The 15,918-nt window shown below is 28.0% G+C and overlaps 1 protein-coding gene across 1 annotated transcript in view; it reads left to right on the forward strand.

Annotated features, from left to right (window-relative positions):
- The first annotated feature begins 928 nt into the window (after positions 1–928).
- Positions 929–15,918, forward strand: part of LOC132950992 (maltase A1-like) — a 33,909-nt gene continuing 18,919 nt past the window's right edge. The window contains 1 exon segment of the mRNA XM_061022645.1: positions 929–1,149. Within this exon segment, the coding sequence (XP_060878628.1) occupies positions 969–1,149 (181 nt within the window). The 5' untranslated portion in view covers positions 929–968.

The raw sequence follows: 15,918 nt of genomic DNA on the forward strand, positions 1-15,918 counted from the left end.
GTATCGTGCATCGCATCGCTATACTCAATTTTAAGTATCTGGCCCATCCCCAGCTATGTATATCCAAGAATATAAGCTGTACGTGTATTACACAATGAATGCAAAATAACTAATAAGAAAAAGACAAACAAGATAATATGAAGGATATAATATTATACAGTTAATATAAAAAATAAAGCTTATTTATTGCGTTAATTTACATCTATAATATCACGATAACTGCAGTAAGTGTTTGAATTTAAAATGTAATACACCTGTGTTGAAAATACTTGTTTTTTATTTGTGTTATGCAAATTTCATTCAACTAAACTAAAATTGTATACCTAACAATTTGGAAAATGTATGATTATATAAATCATATTGGGTTACGATTATGACTTGAAAAGGTTCGGAATATTAATGAGTAGGGTTCCAACCAGAAGTATTAATCCCAAAATACAATAAACAATTATTTATACAACCTATATAGGTACATATATTATACTATCAGCTATAGTAAATGTTTTGTAACAGTACAAAGTAATGATTTCTAGAAATAATTTTTTTTAATGCATCAACAACTATATAGGTAAGTACTAAAATACATGAATTCTAATTAAGCTCTCCTGTGGAAATGATCAAATCCACCACTGATGTTATTTACACTTTTTATGTATATACCTACTCGTCAACTGAGTATACTTAATTCGTCATAAATAACACTTCAGTCTCGATTACGTTAATTCAATAAGATACGATTTCAGCTACTTAACAATACATACATACTTAACTATATATGTGTAATTACCTATAGATTAAATGTGTAGACATAATGTAATAAATACTAAATCAAAGTGAATAAATAGTCATTGATTTATGATTGTTTTGACATTACACAAACATCACACTGTCTACCTGATACCATGATCAATTAATAATTATTAAAATAACACTGAAAAACTTGTCAAAACAACTTGTATGTCGTCAATATGTTTAAAATAATTGCAGTCTTGTGGCTGTTTGTGTCAAACAGTTTGGTGTCATCCGAATTTATTCGTGGAAGTTTAAGTAACTCCTTTGAACCAAACTGGTGGCAAACAAATACCGTTTACCAAATATACGTGAGATCATTCAAAGACAGCGATGGTGACGGAATCGGAGATCTGAACGGTAAGTGCATTTTACCAACACTGACATTGCAATTAATATTTCTCATCAGCTAATTAAATCCGACCACACACAAAATATACAACTAATTTAATGTTCAAATAATAATATATGTAGGATACCTTATACAAAAACTTGATTTAGAAAATATTTATTTTTATAGTCTATAATATACTCTATATATTATAATTACAAGTTGTAAGTGACTTTTCATTAGATTCTATACAAAATTATATCTATAATTTTATATAAATATAGGATTAACTGGTCCGTAAGTTTATAGACATTCTAATACATTCTCCCGGCAGTGTCAATAGACACAGTGTTTGAGAAGTTATATTTTTTTGGTACCTAATTAATTTACAATATGAATTATTATAAGTTACCTATGTAGGTACTTGTCCAAAACTCTACTACCGGGAAGCCATTGGTATTTATGGTACAGCCTTACGAAGTTCACGATTTTCGGTGTTTTACGCATCCGTACAACGCTTAAAGTTTACCGAGCTTAAGTATAACAAATTAATTTTTTTTTTTAATCTAGGTAAATCAACGTTTTAAAATTGATGATGCAAAAATAATTCTGACACCCACCCATGGTGGATTTACATAACAAGTCGAGGGATGTTTTTGATTTTAATTGTTCGAGCAAGCGCAGTGTGCGAGTGACTAAACCGGATATATTATATGAAAATACCAAAAAGTTCAATTAGCTATAATATAACTTAAAAATAAGACTGACCGCCAAATTCAGACTTCTCTGTCGTTTTCAGTTAAAAACTAATGATTTTCGGCAATTAATTTTTGAAATATCGTTCATAATTCGTTGTAACTTGTTATTTATATACCTATTTTAAAAATATTATTCGTGGGTAATTGAAACGTCTAAAATGTATTATTATATACAAATATGATAATAAACAAATAATAATAACTCAACTTAACCGGCTACGGTATTAATAATATTTAATAATATCAATATAAGTATAGTATACAATATCCTAGGCTGCAGTCAAATCGTCTCCACTTGGAATCGTTTTTCGTATACAATGATATTATATCATTGAATTCAAATGTAACACTATCCATAACAGTCACCCACTTGTACCCTACTGTTCAGCAGAGTCACTTCCAAATTTTATTTTTTTTTAATTGACCTCCCTTCTTATTTAAATTCTGACAAACGAGTATTGGTTAAGTATATACGGCCCTGTCTACGGCCAGTAAAACAATTAGGATTCTTGGGGTCCCGGACAAAGTCAATGTATTGGACTGAGGTATATGTATACAATATTTATTTATAGGTTACCTATACAAAAATAAATAATGATGGTGATTTTTTTTTTAAAAATCTAAAAAATTTTATGTGAAGGCCCGCTGACCAGTGTATTGTTATTAAAATATAACTACACTTTTAGTGTTCTTTTTTTTATTATAAATATTAATTAAAGCTTTCCACACATAAAAGTAACTCAATAACAATAAAACAATAAAACACTATAAAAATATAATTTTAAAGATAAATATAGGTATTATTATGGATAAATAGGGGCCCCTTGTTCTTCGACAACAAATTAGATAACATGATAAATTATAAAAATAGATATTTTTATTTAATATATTTTATCTGATTTAAACATTAGATTACAATGCAATTATTTAAAAATTTAAAGTAGATGCTGTGCGCCGTCGGGGCCCCTTGAGCCAACGATTAGCAGCCCTCTACAGGGGCATTGACCCGGCTGCCCCTGCGGTTGTTGCGGCACTGTTATAACTGGTAATTCAGTTATTGATATTATAATATATATTTATACTATTTGAAGAAAAAAAGCATATAACTAGAGCAGTAAAGCAATATATTATATATTACTATAGTTTAAGGATTATTAAGAGAATATTTTTGGATTTTTTAGAACATATTAGAATCATATTTTAAACCTAATAATCCATTATTTACTTATAATTAACTTATATTATTGTAATATAATATAAAAACATGAATAACATTTTGTTAGATAGTTTATTTAAATATTATAATTTTTCGACTTACATTTGCCAATGACCATACCACGTTGAATACACCAGATCTCGTCCAATCACTGCAACGTCGGGGGTAGTTAGTACTTGGATGGGTGACCGCTTGGGAACACTACGTGCCGTTGGCACTTTTTGCTTTTTAATAAACTTTACTTCTTTATTTATTAAAAGAAAAAAATTTAAGTAAAATTTGTCGATTTCAGTTCATACAAATGATTTAAACTTACTGGAGTGCCCATTCACTCCAAATTCCCTTAGTCCCTACACCCTTGTTTTGTCAATATAAATAATGTCCATCGCGTTTACAATCATTAACAATTCATAACTTTCTTAATTTAATTTTGTTTAGTTCGCCAAAGCATTCTGGCCAATTAATATACCTACTTTCACTAATTATACCTACTTGTCTTATTCTGTACTGAAACGTAATCATATAGAATATAATATGCCTGTTATTATTGATTAATGTATTATCTATTAATTGTATACCTACGCACCTTTACAAGTCATTATATTATTTTTTTGTTATCGCTATAAACGTTTTGTATGTCAAAATAAATGCCATTCGATTTTATGTGTCAATACTCAATTTAGTCGTCGTTTGCCTTTGCTCTTTGCATATGCAGTGAAATCTCGATAACTCGAATCGATGACAGGCACAAAAAAAAAATTAAAAAAATTAAAAAAAAAAAACACTCATTGTAAAATCAATACATTCATCGCTTCGCTCAGAATCTAAAATAGTATCTATTTTAAATATATAGACAAAAATAATTTAACCACAAGTTAAATTAAACGCTTACTTTTGAATATTATTATTTTAATTTAACACCAATATTTAAATAAGTTTAAACACTGATAATTTTTATGAGGCATAAAAATTAATTTTAGACTAATTGGACTTTATTTTTGGGTCTGTCGTCATATTTCGGAGCAGTAAAAATACCAAGATTTTCAACTTTAATATCTTTTCTAGTTGGTAGTTTGTAGTGTCAAAAAGTAACATATTCTCCGTACTTGTTTTAATAGTTTTAATTAATAAGTAACCAAGTTTTCGACAAAATCTATTCTCTTATTTTTTTTAAATTAAAAAACCAATAACCGTTGAACTGTTAACCAAAATATGTTTATATTAGCAATTTTTATGCATGGAATAATTTTCAAAATATTTTAACTCTTTTTGAGAACTTTAGAAATTTTAAATTTTCGAATTTTTTTGTTGTTTTTTTAATAATTGTTGATAAAAAACTTTTGCTTTGTCAAAAACATTGAACATTTAATACAAAGTGTAACATTAGTTCTTATTACTGGAAGAAAAAAAAAGTTGAGGGTTCCTCGTATGTTTTTTGTGAGTGTTTTAAGTTTTTTACAATTATTGTTAATATTTTTTAAAATTAAGTTCATAATTCATATTCAATAGTATTATTTAATTAATTGGTCATTACAATAAAACAAACATTGACACTGACTATTACAGACACCATGTCATGTTTTGAATTTATTAAAGCTATTATTTTTGTAAAATAGAAAAATAAGATAAAACAAACTGATAATTTAGTTTTTAGATTCTGAGTGGAACGATGAATGTATTGATTTTAAAATGATGTGTTTTTTTAAAATTTTTTTTTGTCTATGTACACAATAAGTATTCAAAATAATGCTTCGATTTTCAACTTCAGTATCTTGTTCGATTAGAAAGTGAATATTGTTGGTGGTTAAGCATTTAAAGTTCAAAAATTGACAAAAATCACGAAAATTAGCAAATTATTTTGAGTTAAGAAAAAACTTAGAATATTTTTTCGGTTATTTTGTTGAGATTCTATAATATTATTCGTGGGTACTTGAAACTTCTAAAGTATACTAATATATTATATCTATGATAGTATCACGGTTTTTTGTTGATGTATAACGCGTTATAAGTACCTAATGGATATTGTGATATGATTAATTTGGAATTTATTATAGGTCAATTATTTTTTTAATACTATAGATAAGTACCTATATAATGTCTTAAACCTAGACTGACATACCGTCTCCGCTCAGAATCGTTTTTCTTACACAATGATATTATATCATTGAATTCAAATTTAATCCCATCCATTATACAGTGATCCACTTGTAACCTACTGTACAGCAGAGCGACATCCACTAGCCCACCTTTTTTATTATTAATAATTTAATGTTGTAGTGAATGACAAAAAAAAATGCATGTATAAATAATTTTTTTTGTTAGGTAATTTGTTCAAGGTTTATTCGGTAATTACTCATTACAAATGTAAAGATTATCTAAATGATCTTTAATCTTAATGATATCTTACAAAATAATAAATAACTACCTAAACATATTTGGCAGTATTTGTGTATTATTTATGTTTTTATGTAAAAGGTTCATAATAATAATAAAATACTGCTGTATGCATAATACATAATAATAGTATTGGAAACATTCATAAACACAACATATTTGGAAAAATAATAATATTTTATTTGGTTAGATACTAAGTGTAAAATGTTTAAGTATATATTATACATTTATACGTTTGTCTATTAGATTTAATAAAGATTTATAAAAGTATAGAATAAATATATTGAGGATTAATGTACAAAACTACAAAAGTATATGAGAACATAAAAAATTAATTGACACTATTGGCTTCAGCCAAATTACCAAAACACCAACTAATACTTCATATTCGACTTCATATTATAAATTAACACACAAAATTGTGTTTCTATAAAAAAAAATATCTATGCATAGTTAATTTTAAGATAAAAAAAAATCCTTAAAGTTACATAATATAAATAAAATCACAAAATTCGAACTAGGATCAGACATACTGTACTAAAAAAAATCACATAACTAAAAAAAAAATTGAAGGATGGTGTTGGCGCCCGCAGGCAAATGCAGTTTAGAAAACAAAAAAAAATTAAAAAAAAAATATTATTGTAGGAATGCACATTTCAAAGTCTATACAAAAAATTCAACTAGTCACATAACAAAAAAAAAAATTGAAGGAGGGTGTTAGCGTCCAAAGGCAAAAGAATTTTAGAAAATAAAAAAAAATTGAAATTAAAAACTTCAAACTAAAATGTCCAGAATCTTAAACAGAAAAAAACTATTCAAAATATTTAGTTCATTAATGATGGATTATTCAAAGTGCACCAGGATATCAATGTTCAAAAAGTATATACAAAAAATTCAACTAGTCACATAACAAAAAAAAATTGAAAGAGGGTGTTGGCGCCCGCAGGCAAAAGCATTTTAGAAAACAAAAAAAAATTTAAAAAAAAATATTATTGTAGGAATACACATTACAAAGTCTATACAAAAAAAGGTTGATAAGTGGATGTCGCTCTGCTGTACGGTAGGTTACAAGTGGGTCACTGTAATGGATGGTGTTAAATTTGAATTCAATGATATAATATCATTGTATAAGAAAAACGATTCTGAGCGAAAACGGTCAGTCAGCCTATGATTTTACCAAGTATATTTGATGATATTATTATGAATAAAGTAATTTATATATAACCTTTTTATGTGGAGCCTTGTTTTAAATTTTCAATCCTTAGCCATAAAAGTTAAAAATTTATAAATTTTTAACTACAAAATAATTAATAAATTATAAATTTGATAAATGTTGTCAAAATTTGAACTTTAAATGCTTATAAAAAAAAATTGTGCATATGTGTTTTTAATAATTTTCAACTGCTATTAGAACGATATATCAGGAGCCTTATATTAAATTTTCACGCTTTTTTACCCAACAAATAAAAATTTATTGATATTTATAGAAAATAAAACTAAAAAAATTGAAAACTGACAATATCTACTAAATTTTTACTTTTGACCCCCCAAAGTACCAACTAGATTCACTTTCCTATCAGAAAAGTTACTATTGAAGAAAATCCAAGCACTTTTACTGTCCTAAAAGGTGATGACAGACACAAAAATAAAAAAAAAAATTAAAAATTAAAAATTAAAAATTAAAAATAAAAAAAAAAAATAAAAAAAAAACACACATCATTGTAGAATCAATACATTCATCGCTTCGCTCAGAATCTAAAATTCTACTAGTCACATAACTAAAAAAAAATTGAAGGACGGCGTTGGCGCCCGCGGGCAAAAGCATTTTAGAAAACAAAAAAAAATTAAAAAAAAAATATTATTGTAGGAATACACATTACAAAGTCTATACAAAAAATTCAACTAGTCACATAACAAAAAAAAAATTGAAGGTGGGGGTTGGCGCCCACAGGCAAATAGATTTTAGAAAACAAAAAAAAAATATGGAAAAAAATTTTGAAAAAACTATTCAAAATATTTAGTTCATTAAAGAATGATTATTCATGGGGCACCAAGTTATCAATTTTCAAGTCAATACAAAATATTCAACTAGAGTTACAGTACTAAAAAAAAAAAAATTGAAGGGAGGGGTTGGCGCCCGCAGGCAAATCGATTTTAGAAAACAAAAAAAAATTGAAATTAAAAACTTCAAACTAAAATGTCCAGAATCTTAAACAGAAAAAAACTATTCAAAATATTTAGTTCATTAATGATGGATTATTCAAAGTGCACCGGGTTATCAATGTTCAAAAAGTATATACAAAAAATTCAACTAGTCACATAACAAAAAAAAATTGAAGGAGGGCGTTGGCGCCCGCAGGCAAAAGCATTTTAGAAAACAAAAAAAAATTTAAAAAAAAATATTATTGTAGGAATACACATTACAAAGTCTATACAAAAAATTCAACTTGTCACATAACAAAAAAAAAATTGAAGGTGGGGGTTGGCGCCCGCAGGCAAATAGATTTTAGAAAACAAAAAAAAAAATTGGAAAAAAATTTAGAAAAAACTATTCAAAATATTAAGTTTATTAAAGAATGATTATTCATGGGGCACTAAGTTATCAATTTTCAAGTCACTACAAAATATTCAACTAGAGTTACAGTACTAAAAAAAAAAAATTGAAGGGAGGGGTTGGAGCCCGCAGGCAAATACATTTTAGAAAACAAAAAAAAATTGAAATTAAAAACTTCAAACTAAAATGTCCAGAATCTTAAACAGAAAAAAACTATTCAAAATATTTAGTTCATTAATGATGGATTATTCAAAGTGCACCAGGTTATCAATGTTCAAAAAGTATATACAAAAAATTCAACTAGTCACATAACAAAAAAAAAATTGAAGGTGGGGGTTGGCGCCCGCAGGCAAATAGATTTTAGAAAACAAAAAAAAAAATTGGAAAAAAATTTAGAAAAAACTATTCAAAATATTAAGTTCATTAAAGAATGATTATTCATGGGGCACCAAGTTATCAATTTTCAAGTCATTACAAAATATTCAACTAGAGTTACAGTACTAAAAAAAAAAAAATTGAAGGGAGGGGTTGGCGCCCGCAGGCAAATAGATTTTACTGTATGAATACTCATTATAAAGTACAAACTAAAAGTCCCAGAATCTTAAACAGAAAAAACTATTCAAAATATTTAGTTCATTATAGAATTACTCAAAGGGTACCAGATTTTCAATGTTTAAAAAATTTGGCTAGAGTTAAAATCATAAAAAAAAAAATTGAAGGGAGGTGTTGGCGCCCGCAGGCAAATCGATTTTAGAAAACAAAAAAAAAATATGGAAAAAAATTTAGAAAAAACTATTCAAAATATTTAGTTCATTAAAGAATGATTATTCATGGGGCACCAAGTTATCAATTTTCAAATCAATATAAAATATTCAACTAGAGTTACAGTACTAAAAAAAAAAAAATTGAAGGGAGGGGTTGGCGCCCGCAGGCAAATCGATTTTAGAAAACAAATAAAAAATTTGGAAAAAAATTTAGAAAAAACTATTCAAAATATTTAGTTCATTAAAGAATGATTATTCATGGGGCACTAAGTTATCAATTTTCAAGTCACTACAAAATATTCAACTAGAGTTACAGTACTAAAAAAAAAAATTGAAGGGAGGGGTTGGAGCCCGCAGGCAAATACATTTTAGAAAACAAAAAAAAATTGAAATTAAAAACTTCAAACTAAAATGTCCAGAATCTTAAACAGAAAAAAACTATTCAAAATATTTAGTTCATTAATGATGGATTATTCAAAGTGCACCAGGTTATCAATGTTCAAAAAGTATATACAAAAAATTCAACTAGTCACATAACAAAAAAAAAATTGAAGAGAGGGGTTGGCGCCCGCAGGCAAATCGATTTTAGAAAACAAAAAAAAAATTTGGAAAAAAATGTACATTAGAAACACACATTACGAAGTTCAAACTAAAATGTCCTGACCAAATCTTAAACAGAAAAAACTATTCAAAATATTTAGTTCATTAAAGAATTCCTCAAAGGGTACCAGATTTTCAATGTTTAAAAAATTTGGCTAGAGTTAAAATCATAAAAAAAAAATTGAAGGGAGGTGTTGGCGCCCGCAGGCAAATCGATTTTAGAAAACAAAAAAAAAATATGGAAAAAAATTTAGAAAAAACTATTCAAAATATTTAGTTCATTAAAGAATGATTATTCATGGGGCACCAAGTTATCAATTTTCAAATCAATATAAAATATTTAACTAGAGTTACAGTACTAAAAAAAAAAAAAATTGAAGGGAGGGGTTGGCGCCCGCAGGCAAATCGATTTTAGAAAACAAAAAAAAAATTTGGAAAAAAATTTAGAAAAAACTATTCAAAATATTTAGTTCATTAAAGAATTACTCAAAAGGTACCAGATATTCAATGTTTAAAAAATTTGGCAAGAGTTAAAATCATAAAAAAAAAATTGAAGGGAGGTGTTGGCGCCCGCAGGTAAATCGATTTTAGAAAACAAAAAAAAAATTTGGAAAAAAATGTACATTAGAAACACACATTACGAAGTTCAAACTAAAATGTCCTGACCAAATCTTAAACAGAAAAAACTATTCAAAATATTTAGTTCATTAAAGAATTACTCAAAAGGTACCAGATATTCAATGTTTAAAAAATTTGGCAAGAGTTAAAATCATAAAAAAAAAATTGAAGGGAGGTGTTGGCGCCCGCAGGCAAATCGATTTTAGAAAACCAAAAAAAAAATTTGGAAAAAAATGTACATTAGAAACACACATTACGAAGTTCAAACTAAAATGTCCTGACCAAATCTTAAACAGAAAAAACTATTCAAAATATTTAGTTCATTAAAGAATTCCTCAAAGGGTACCAGATTTTCAATGTTTAAAAAATTTGGCTAGAGTTAAAATCATAAAAAAAAAATTGAAGGGAGGTGTTGGCGCCCGCAGGCAAATCGATTTTAGAAAACAAAAAAAAAATTTGGAAAAAAATGTACATTAGAAACACACATTACGAAGTTCAAACTAAAATATCCTAACCAAATCTTAAACAGAAAAAACTATTCAAAATATTTAGTTCATTAAAGAATGATTATTCATGGGGCACCAAGTTATCAATTTTCAAATCATTACAAAATATTCAACTAGAGTTACAGTACTAAAAAAAAAAAAATTGAAGGGAGGGGTTGGCGCCCGCAGGCAAATAGATTTTACTGTATGAATACTCATTATAAAGTACAAACTAAAAGTCCCAGAATCTTAAACAGAAAAAACTATTCAAAATATTTAGTTCATTAAAGAATTACTCAAAAGGTACCAGATATTCAATGTTTAAAAAATTTGGCAAGAGTTAAAATCATAAAAAAAAAATTGAAGGGAGGTGTTGGCGCCCGCAGGCAAATCGATTTTAGAAAACCAAAAAAAAATTTGGAAAAAAATGTACATTAGAAACACACATTACGAAGTTCAAACTAAAATATCCTAACCAAATCTTAAACAGAAAAAACTATTCAAAATATTTAGTTCATTAAAGAATGATTATTCATGGGGCACCAAGTTATCAATTTTCAAATCATTACAAAATATTCAACTAGAGTTACAGTACTAAAAAAAAAAAAATTGAAGGGAGGGGTTGGCGCCCGCAGGCAAATAGATTTTACTGTATGAATACTCATTATAAAGTACAAACTAAAAGTCCCAGAATCTTAAACAGAAAAAACTATTCAAAATATTTAGTTCATTATAGAATTACTCAAAGGGTACCAGATTTTCAATGTTTAAAAAATTTGGCTAGAGTTAAAATCATAAAAAAAAAAATTGAAGGGAGGGGTTGGCGCCCGCAGGCAAATCGATTTTAGAAAACAAAATTAAATTTGGAAAGAAAATTAGAAAAAACTATTCAAAATATTTAGTTCATTAAAGAACTATTATTCATGGGGCACCAAGTTATCGATTTTCAAGTCAATACAAAATATTCAACTAGAGTTACAGTACTAAAAAAAAAATTGAAGGGAGGTGTTGGCGCCTGCAGGCAAATTGATTTTAGAAAACAAAAAAAAAATTTGGAAAAAATTTGTCTGTTGGAACACGCTTTATGAGTACACGGGTACTCAGCGTACTCCCAGGTATAGCCGGTTAATCTTGAAAAATATTTATACAAAAAAATCTACTAGAGTTTAATGAATTGAAAAAAAAATTGTTTGAGAAATCTGTGTGAAATAACACTTAACATAAGAATACGCTGGAAGCTAAATACTGCAATACATATTAACTACAATCCAAATCTAGGTATTGTTTACATTATAATAATACGAACAGTTATTATGATCAGAGGTGTATCACCGTAATATATGTATTAGAAAATGTATAAAAACGAATGTAATTTATAAAGGATGCAAAAAAATTAAATCCGAAAAAGGTCCTGCACGGACTCTATTATGTGATTGTAATTTATGAAGGACACAAAATAATGTTTAATTTAAAATAATATTGTGTTTGGCTGGGTCTACAGTCAATATTAAATAACAAACTATAGAGTCTAAATGCAAATAAAAACATAATCAGATATCTGTTTTAGTCTTTGTAAATATGTGCGGAAAAAAATTAGATTTAGTACAATGTAAAAAAATGTGGAAAGAAAACCCTGAAAATTCTTTGACAGTAGGATAATAAAACACAAAACTATATATTAAATTAAAACTATTGATTTTATACATTTTCTATTTACAAAAGCTCATAAGTATTGAAAACCTTATAAAATCCTAAAAAAATTATATTTTGTTATATTTTAAAATACATTTTATAATTTGTTGTGTTAAAAAAATCATTATTTAATGTTGGCTGTATTTAAGTTTTTAATAACTGTACTGGTACAACTCTAGCTGACAGTCTTTAAGACCGTGTTAAAAACTATAATAATTAGTTAACGTCTAATTTACTGTCCTATCCTAACTTAACCTAACATAACCAAATTAATAATATTTAAATATTTTCTTTCATTGTTATGTTTACAATATCGAATACCTTTATAGTTAGTAGGAAAACATCATCGCAAAGCTCTCGACTAGTGATTTTAGTCGTCTATCATCACCATACCTTCAACTAATCTTAGGTTTACCAAACTAGCTTCTTATGACTAATTACATTAGGACACTTTGAATAAAAAGTTCCTGAGTTGCAGGTTGCCGAACTTATAAGTGATTGATTATCAAGTTGATCCTTAGATTGTTGACACCTTAGTTCCCCTCGAAGACCGCTGGTAAGACTATTATGTCCTATCCATTATGTTATATCTATATTATCTATGATGGAGCCATACCCAGCTCACTCGTGTAAACAATTTGAAGCACATAAAAGCGATTAACGAGTCTGATAATATGAAATCCCAGACCTGTCCCCCATACTCTGATATTAAGAGCCCTGCCCACCTTCATATTCTCTATGCAAAAAGTAAATTTAAGACAAATTTGTAAATCAATGCACAGTCTCTCTATTGTACTAATATTTGTGATTTCATTAATTTTCAGTATTTTGTATAATTAGATTGGGAAAACATAAGACAATATCATTTACAAGACTGTGACTAACACAATCATACTTTGATAAAAGTATATGATATAAGTACCTTCTATATTTGAATTCTTCGTTTTTTTCCCGGTACTTTATTGGTGGACGGCACTTTAACAACGGTCCCTCGATCTACTAAGGCAACCTTGAGGCATTTCCTTTTAGGAAATTAATTAAATTCTCAAACATAACTCTTAATTCAAGAGTTTGTAACTAATATAATATATGTTATGATATTTATGGACGACACTTGCACCATGGCCCCTCGATATAGTAATGTGGCGACCCGGCACATCTCTTTTAGATAAATGATAATTTTAAATATTTATGTTTTGTAGATAATTTGAAGAAAAATTTAAAATTTAAGAGAGACTGTGTGAATTAACAAAATTTGTGGTATGAAATGTTTATTTGAACACCTGTTATAATGTATTATAATGAACTTAAGTTAATTTTTTATAATGTACTAAGTAAACATTTGAACGTTTATTACAATATATGTATATTATACATAGATTTCAAGTATGATTTTTTTTAGTTTTTTTTTTGATAGTTTCCTACCTACTACAATACAAGACACTTTATTTTTATATTTTGAAGCAATATTATATGTTTTGGATTATTTAGATCTATATAAACTAAATTTCAGACCCATAGTTTAGTATTTAAAGTTTGTATGATCAAAGTCGTGGAACCAAATTTTATCAGACTCTACTAGAATGTTGTAGTTAAATTAAACTATAATATAGGTATGTGGAATAGCAGTACCTAACCTTCTATTATAGTTTGTTATGAATATAATATTTTAAGTAATAACTCAAATTTAGCACTTTTACGGTACTTAATACATTTTCCTAATATTTTAACAGAAATTATGGAGCTAAAAATCACGGTCACGGTCCATAGTTGATAGTTTTGTTTCATTTATAATTATAATGCTTTTTAATATACTTTTTTATAAATTAATATTTATTACAGTTGGCTTTTATGATTTGTTTGAACTATTAGTACGTATTTTTTTGGGGAGATCCCTATTATTACAACACCGTTACCAATATGCGTTTTTTTCTGGTTAGTTAATATAATTGCATGTTTTCATGATTTCTTCGTATTTATGCTTATTTTCTTAAAATGTTTTTATATTTTCGGTTCATCCGTTACCTACCTACCAAGTGTGTAAATAAAGAATTTTTTTTGTAAACCAATTTGAATTATTATTTATTAATTTAAAAAAATTTTAATAAAAACGTTTTCATTCAGTATTTTTTTGAATATTTTATTATTTTTAATATTTTTGAATATTTCAGTGCATATATTTGCCTGTTTTTAGTGCATACATGCAGGCAAATATTTAACACTTAAGAGGATGTCAGATTTTTAGCGCACCATTTATTTCTCTCTCCGACCCACGCACAATCATTTTAGTGTTTTCTTAATCGTACATTTGGTATGCTACGCGTGGGTCAAAGATGGAAAACAAATAGTGCGCTGACATCCCAACTTACACGAGTGAGCTGGGTATGGCTCCATCATAGATAATAAAGATATGGATAGGACATAATGGTCTTATCAGCGGTCTTCGTCCTTCAAGGGGAACAATTGAGGCCAAATAAAGTATACTCATATCGAGTATCGACTATCAATATAAAGGAACCTCAATTGCCTTCCCCTCCGGGAACGCGGCCTCAAATGTATTTAACATAGGCGTGGACTATCCATGGTGTCAACAATCAGAGGATCAACTTGATAATCAAACACGGCAACCAAGTTCGGCAACCTGCAGCAACTCAGGATCTTTTTATTCAAATTGTACTAATGAGTCATAAGAAGGTTAGTTAGGTAAACCTATGGTTAGTTGAAGCTAGTGGCCTTTGCAATTCAAGATCTTATCCTACGTATTCGGCATTGTTAACATAACTATTCTACCTTTACACTTTTTCTTCCCCCGTCTCTCACAGCTATATACAGGTTCAGCCACTCTCATTCCACACCTCCATATGATCGGTATTCTGTCTATCCATCTCTTCTTCAGTCTTCTCGCCCCTCATTTCCCACCTAAATTAACTAAGTTCTATAGCCACTCTCACTATCTCTTATCATACAGTGGCCGAACCACCTAAACCTATTCTCTCTTGTTTTCACTACAATATGTACACTACCCTACACTACCCTTAATTAATTAATTTCTTATTCTATCCTCTTTTGTACCTTAACACCTTACTTATTATTCTCATATCTGCTACCCTCACTCCACTTACCTACCCTAACATTACATTTATTTTTCATCTTTCCCTTTCATACACCAAACATTCTGAAATCCTGTTGACCCATTTCCTTATCTTCGCCATATTACACACTACCTAATTCCTATTCACCCAGTTTCTAGTTACCTACAAGTCATCGTACTTGATTATCGGTGAAAATATTTAAATATCATTGAGCGAATTCCCTACTCGAAAGAATTGCTTAAAAAAATATCATACCTCACCAATTTTCTAATTTTGAACACGACTTTATTGATAGCCCGAATAGTGTTATACCGGTATAGTTACAATACAAATATTGAAAATTTTCAGGCAATACATCCCCTGATCAATTAACTATAATAAAAAAAAACCTACTGAGAAATAAGAAAATACATACCCCGTGACGGAATCGAAATCTGCTACGAAACTTAGTCTTCAAAACACTGAAACGTTCACACATTTCAATCTGCTTATGATATATTATTCCCAGTTTGAAAATGTTCACTGATGAATACCATTTCTGAAATAACACGCATCTTATGCAGTAAAATGTTCTACAATATTCTAATGACCTATGCGTTACAGTCTACAGATATTATATAAATCT

The sequence above is a fragment of the Metopolophium dirhodum genome, chromosome 8 (assembly GCF_019925205.1).
Source record: "Metopolophium dirhodum isolate CAU chromosome 8, ASM1992520v1, whole genome shotgun sequence".
Classification (NCBI taxonomy): domain Eukaryota; kingdom Metazoa; phylum Arthropoda; class Insecta; order Hemiptera; family Aphididae; genus Metopolophium; species Metopolophium dirhodum.